The 6,707-nt window shown below is 39.6% G+C and overlaps 1 protein-coding gene across 1 annotated transcript; it reads left to right on the top strand.

The window, feature by feature from the left end:
- The first annotated feature begins 645 nt into the window (after window positions 1-645).
- LOC587139 (mediator of RNA polymerase II transcription subunit 11) lies at window positions 646-5,115 on the top strand. The gene is made up of 3 exons (XM_030982040.1): window positions 646-871; window positions 2,955-3,085; window positions 4,207-5,115. Exons 1-3 carry the CDS (start codon window positions 793-795, stop codon window positions 4,333-4,335), a joined length of 339 nt encoding a protein of 112 aa, XP_030837900.1. The 5' UTR covers window positions 646-792; the 3' UTR covers window positions 4,336-5,115.
- The last annotated feature ends 1,592 nt before the right edge of the window (window positions 5,116-6,707 follow it).

The raw sequence follows: 6,707 nt of genomic DNA, 5'->3' as shown, positions 1-6,707 counted from the left end.
CCCGTCGAGAAAAAATTATTGCTCCTACCCCCCCCCCCGACTGGCTGATTCACCGCAAGGTCACATGCAATCCAATTTAACCCCCCCCCCCCCCCCACCTTGAAAAAAAAACTTACATATATGCCACTGTGTATACATTTATAATACACATAACTTAATTATATATGCAGGGATAGCGTTTTAAATAGTGTTGGTGAACCCATGCCATATATCTCACATGAAAAAATCAAAGAAAATGGTAAACTATAGGTAAAGACAACTAAGAAAACAAAATAATCTACCAGCGTTTTTTCTTACTTTCTTATTAGTTCCTCTTCCATCTTTTCTCAAATTGTGGATCTTCACGATTTTCTCAAAATTCAGTGATGGGAAAAGGGTATCACTCTGAAGGCTATAGTTGCTATCGAAGTAGCAAAAACTAGAAGGGCAAATTCTGCCTAGTTTTATCGCATTTGATTTCACCCCTCCCACCCCTATTTTAAAGCCCTTGCTCCTATATCCGTAAAAAGAAACCATCGTCCCAGCCAGGTTGGTCGTCGCACCTGCAAGATATAATGAGATTGACACCCCCGTCCAAATGGAATCGTCCATATTACAATAAGCTAATGTAATCATTATGCCTCCGTATGCCTCACTGCACACTGCACTGTAATGTTTCAGCTAGCTTACCAGCTAGGGACTCAATCTCTATGTAGTATACACTTAGCATATAGCGCGCGCTGATGATAACGTTCATGTACTACTGCTATCTAGATCTCCACCACAACACATGTTGATATAAAAATTGTCATCATGTCATCTGGATTTGAAGACAGACTAAAGCAACTGGAGAGTATCGAAACAGATATTGCCTTAGTTGTCCAACATGCAGGTAAAATATAATAATTTTATTCTTTTTCTTTTTGACATTATTATGACTTGAAAGAGACTTGTGTGTTTGCTACATTACATTGATGAGTTGAGTTCGTGGTTTGCAGTGTGTCTTTGCCTTTTGCGTTGACGTTGCCGCACACTGGAATTTGCACACGGAAATGTGAATACAAATGCGTGCATCCATTGTGATTCTGCCCGCGCTATTCGAACTGTGCATAAACTATAAATAATCCCATGGCGATGCCCAAGTTCATCAGAAAATGGTTGCATTCCATTGAGCAGGTGCGGATTCAGGGGGGGGGGGGGGGCGAGCAGGCCTTGCGCCCACCCCCCTCCCCTACAAAAAGCGAGAGAGAGAGAGAGAGAGAGAAAGTAGGAAAAGAAGGCAAAGGGAAAGAAGGAAGAGGAAGAAAAGAAAAGGGGGGGGGGGTGGGCAAAGGGGCCTTGCCTCCCCCAACCCCCATCAAAAAAATAAGAGAGAAGGAAGGAAGAGAGGAGATAAAGGGAAGGAAAAAAAGAGGAAGAAGAAAAGAAAAGGGGGATATCAGTTCGCAATTTCACGGCAACAAGTTGTGGATTGGGGGGGGGGTCAGGTGCCCCCCCCCCCACAAGATTTAAACATGGTTTATTTCTAATTCAATACAAAAGATTTACAAATGTTGCTGAAATGACATAATTTTGGGAGATTTTTCCTCACTTTTTAGTAAGTTATACTTTTTTATGCATCTTTTGGAAAATGAGAAATTCCTAAATTTACAGTCAGGCAAACAATTAGACCTGAAAGCTTCAGTCTCTATACCGTCGGTTGTTCCACTGAGACTACGTCTGGCTCCACTAGACCTCCGGTTATAGAGACAGAACGATCGCCTATGCCAGCCTATGTTGAAGATATCACGGCTAGATTTTAGCCGCTAGGCCCCTCCCACAAACATGACAAACTTGCCACGGCCGTATTGTTATGCCCCCAAAATCCCCCAAAATGTCATTTTACCTCGTCCATATCCAATTTTAATTTAGGCCTAGGCTATAATACATCGGTTCCACTTACTAATTTTATGGAAATAATCCGTTTAATGGTCCCTTTTAAGGAAATTATGGGTCAAAATCGACATCCATGTTGAAAATCTTGCAAGCCGTGTTAAACTCTCGCTGCCGTCAATCTCATCCCTTCTAGTCTACGCCGAAGGCAAAATGATTATGAAGGGAAAAACTGTGATAACGCCATTACGAACGTGTAGATGGAGCACAGTTTTTCCTTCATTATCATTTTGCCTTCGGCGTAGACTAGAAGGGATGAGATTGACGGCAGCGAGAGTTTAACACGGCTTGCAAGATTTTCAACATGGATGTCGATTTTGACCCATAATTTCCTTAAAAGGGACCATTAAACAGATTATTTCCATAAAATTAGTAAGTGGAACCAATGTATTATAGCCTAGGCCTAATTTAAAATTGGATATGGACGAGGTAAAATGACATTTTGGGGGATTTTGGGGGCATAACAAATACGGCCGTGGCAAGTTTGTCATGTTTGTGGGAGGGGCCTAGCGGCTAAAATCTAGCCGTGATATCTTCAACATAGGCTGGCATAGGCGATCGTTCAGTCTCTATAACCGGAGGTCTAGTGGAGCCAGACGTAGTCTCAGTGGAACAACCGACGATTATAGAGACTGAAGCTTTCGGTCTAGCAAACAATATGCTTATTTAAAAGCCTACATGTCAGGGGCCTCGAGCCCCCTTCCCCCCATCTGACAGTATCTTAATGCCTAAGACCCCCTAGCTTCTGGGTGCTCCGCCCCTGGACCCCTCATCAATTAGTTACCTGCCTGTGTCATGAATGAGGTATAAAAATATGCTCATCGGACCTGCATGTAAAAGTGGGGTGATGCAGATTTTTTTGTCTGCCCCACCCCCAAAACTTTTTTCTCCTTACGCCACTGCTGGTCGCATAATTTAAAATTTGGGCCCCCTCTCCTAAGAAATCCTGGATCCGCGTCTGGACCCTCTTTATTGGTTTTTTATCTATATTTATTTTAATTCCTGATTTTTTTTTTCTTCTTTTTTTTCCTTCTGATTGACAGGAAAAGTGATTCTAGAACTGTCCAAGGATAGACCTGTTGAGAAACAGATTGACTCCAACACCAAAACCTTTGCAAAGACATTGGAAGCTGTTGAGAAGAGACTCATGGAGCAGATCAACTATCTTTCACAGGTAAGAGTTTTGGGGAACTTAGTTAAATCTACATTGATTCATGACTAAATCCCCCCCCCCCCATCACCCATAGAACGATGATTGTCAGGGCCAGGTACCATACATGAAATTGAAGGCCTAAACCTAACTAAGGCTGCGTTCATGCTTAAATTTTGAAGGCAGAATGAGCGATCTGAAACGCTCATCGTAAACGCTCATCGTGATCGCAGTTCCACGATGTAGTGTTCATGCTTACTTCTGAAGGCAGTTCTCCTTGGGTGGCCTTCAGCTGGATTCGCAAACCTGTGTGCGCATGCTACGTAGACCCACTAGAGGTCAGTGCGTTGACCCCATTTAAACGCGTTTACAAATTGTAAACGCATCTTTTTGTGAGTTTACGATCGGCGATCGTGATCGCCGTTTTTTCGGTGATTCTACGAAAGTGAGCATGAACGCAAGCGTGTTTTAAACTAAACGCGTAACAGATGCCTGATTCTGGCCGTCAAAATCAAGCATGAACGCGCCCTAAGAGTAAGATATCTTTCTCTAATTGCAATTAAAATATAATGTTCTTTAATACCATTGCTCGATTTACCTCTCCTTGGCTTTGGCATATTATTGTTCTTCTAAGTTCTAGTCCTGTAGTAGTGATCCATTGATGAAAATACCAGTTTTCTGATGAGCTTTAATGTTGTGCATTTTATGGAATACAATCAGAGACATCTGAAAAATAGGTGGGGATTGGGGCATCTAGCTAAGGCCCGAATTCACAAAGGAGGTTTGTCGACAAACCTTGGTTTTCGTACGTCATATGACGCGTTTTACGCGTTTTTTACAAACCTGGTTTGTAAAGAACAAAAGGAGGTTTGGCGAAACAAAAGGAGGTTTGAGCTCAAACCTTGCTTTGTGAATTCGGGCCAAAGTTGTTTGACACATAATTGTTTAAATAGAACTGCAAACCATGATGGCATGATATCTATTTCTTTGCAAAAATGTAAACACAATTACAGGCAGCACCTAGTCACAGAGATTAATTTGTTCTGCTAGTTCAGAGTATTTAATGTTCTTTATTACTTTCTTTTAGATATTCTTTTGTTATCAACATTTTGCTGATCAATTCGATCTTATTTTCACAATTTTAGGTATCGACGGGACAGCCCCACGAGGGATCTAGTTACTCGGCTCAGAAAGAAGCCCAGATGGCGATACACAGACTCGAGCATGCTAAGACGAAACTCACGGAAATCAAGAAAACGCTTACAGTCCAATGATCAGGGGTGTCTTTGTGATGGGGACGTTGTCGTCGTCATTCTGCTTCATGTGTGCCAACCATAGCACATACCATGCTGATGCTGAGAGCAAGAAAATAATTCTCCATCCATTGATCACTAGCTTGTTGTTCGTGATGGACATTTTCATGTACAAAGAAGTCCCAGCTTGTGACGATCGGAGCTTGCTAAGATGATCATGGAGAACTTGAAAACACTCTGTTTAATGACGACCGGTGTTACCATTGTCAACATGGGCATTATTGTCAGGCCATATTGAGGTACGAGTACATGATGAAGCATGCCAAGACCAAGTTAAGAGAGTTACAAGAGTCAATGATCGTGAGCTCTACCAATATTGTCATCATCTGCTTCATGATGAAGAGATCAAGAACGTACTTCTCAGTCCAATGACCGAGCATTTTCATCAAAACCCTCGTGTAGTTGTCTGCAGAGAGGCGATAGCATGCAAGCTGGTAGAGATGGAGTACACCCAGTCCTGTGATCATCTACCTCATTGCCCTTAGTGATGCCATGTCATACATCTAGGGCTCAGAATCTGATACAGTACAAAAGTAGGAGCAGTGCAGTGATGCTCATCTGATAACAAATGAACATCTACAGCAGATCAAAGAACTGTAGAATTGATGATATGGTATTCATAGGTGCTTGTTCAAGACTTAAAGGCATCTTTTAACAATGTTAAATCTGAGATGCACGGCCCTACAAGTTATCAGTGTCTGTGATAAGGTGTTATATTAAAGCCCTAAAAAAATTGCACTTCAAAATATCAAGAAGTGCCTCAAAAAAGTAAAGACCTTTGAGTGACCCATTTTACCATATTCGTTTTCCCCAATAGAGTGTAGTGTTATGAAACCGTTTGGCAAACGCAAAATTTGTTTTCGATTTTCAATCATAAATATCTTAATAATCAGGCAGGCGATCGGCTTGTAAAAGTCATGGGGTTCCTTCCTGACCTAAAGGTTTATAATTATCATTGCAGCATGAGCTAAATCAAGGATTTTTTTAAAGGATCTAAGACAAAGTTACCGGATCCCATTAAAGTAGCAATGAATGTCTGAATGATGTTCAGCTCTTTAGACAATCTTCCTTTTTCCATCTCGATCTCAAAACACTTTCAGCAAACCAAATTTATTTGAAGTGCCAGAGTCTCCTCGGATAAGTGTCTTCTCTGTCTGTGACATGGAGGTTTTCCAGTTTCCACTTTTTATACTTTTTATTTTTTCATTTAAAACTAAAGATATAAAAACTAATTACATTTTAATGATTTTATCATGATTTTTGTTATCAAACTCAGCTCAACAAATCTCAATGTTCCTAGTTAATTCTGATTTGTTTGAGCTTGAGCTTCCCCTTTCACTGTATTCCTCTATGGAACAATATGATTTTAGCAATGTCCCACGAAAAATATTTCTCTTTGTCCTCTATTTCCAAATCTAATTTAATAACTTAATAGTTCAATACTTAGAACCCAATTCGATGTCACTTGTGTGTATTCCCATACATGTACAGGTATGATGTAATATTTCATGTATCTTTGTGTACTGCTGCTTGTTATTCCAGATTTTCAGAAAGATTCATTCAATTTGTTTTGATAATTCCAAAACCTCACAATTTCTTGTTTTTTTCATGTGCTACATAGCCAACCTATCTGTAATCGTTTCTTTCTCTTTGCATAATTTCTCAATTACATGACCAAAACTTAAGCTTTATTTTTAATATGTGGACATTGGTCATAGTAGATTCATAATTTCATCTTCTTATGGTTCATGAATGATTATCGTTCATTCAAGATCATCAATAGTGAGCTGTCAGTTTATGACAGGTTCAGTGACCCATTCAAAATTCTATATCAAGTGTCTCTCCAAGTTTCTCTCCAAGTTCCTCGGTCTTGAGCCAACTGTTTCATCGTTTCATACCCTGTTGCCCCAGATATCTGCTCTTTATGTTGAAATTGAACATGAATAAAACCATATCTGTGGAGAGCAAAGCTCACATAATATTCTGTGTACTTTTTGTTTACATTATGTGAATATTAAAACAGTGACAACATGTTTATTGGATGTGGTGGTGGCATATCACTATGAAGGGAAATTTCAGGGAATTAGTGGATCAATTAAAATTGGTAATTATGTCATAGTACAACAATTATATGAATATGTTTTTAAAATTTGATTCAGAAGATTTGTTTCAAACAATCATCAACAATGTATTGTCAGTTTATAGAGAATGTTTTTGTGAAGCCTAAATATTACTGAGTGGGGAAGGGGAAATTATTTTTTTACAATTTCAATATTTGTTCTATGTGACAGCTTATATGATAGATTTCATAGATAAAAGTAATCATACAAGAA

The sequence above is a fragment of the Strongylocentrotus purpuratus genome, unplaced genomic scaffold, assembly GCF_000002235.5.
Source record: "Strongylocentrotus purpuratus isolate Spur 01 unplaced genomic scaffold, Spur_5.0 spur5_scaffold_12, whole genome shotgun sequence".
Lineage (NCBI taxonomy): Eukaryota > Metazoa > Echinodermata > Echinoidea > Camarodonta > Strongylocentrotidae > Strongylocentrotus > Strongylocentrotus purpuratus.
Note: the sequence above shows the minus strand (reverse complement) of the source record. Positions and strands in the feature narration are given on the sequence as shown.

Bases quoted from the DNA above. Each gene is read 5' to 3' on its own strand.
- LOC587139 (XM_030982040.1), top strand. From the start codon at position 793: ATGTCATCTGGATTTGAAGACAGACTAAAGCAACTGGAGAGTATCGAA. The intron at 872-2,954 runs GTAAAATATAAT...TCTGATTGACAG, and splicing joins CTTAGTTGTCCAACATGCAG to GAAAAGTGATTCTAGAACTG. The intron at 3,086-4,206 runs GTAAGAGTTTTG...TCACAATTTTAG, and splicing joins AGATCAACTATCTTTCACAG to GTATCGACGGGACAGCCCCA.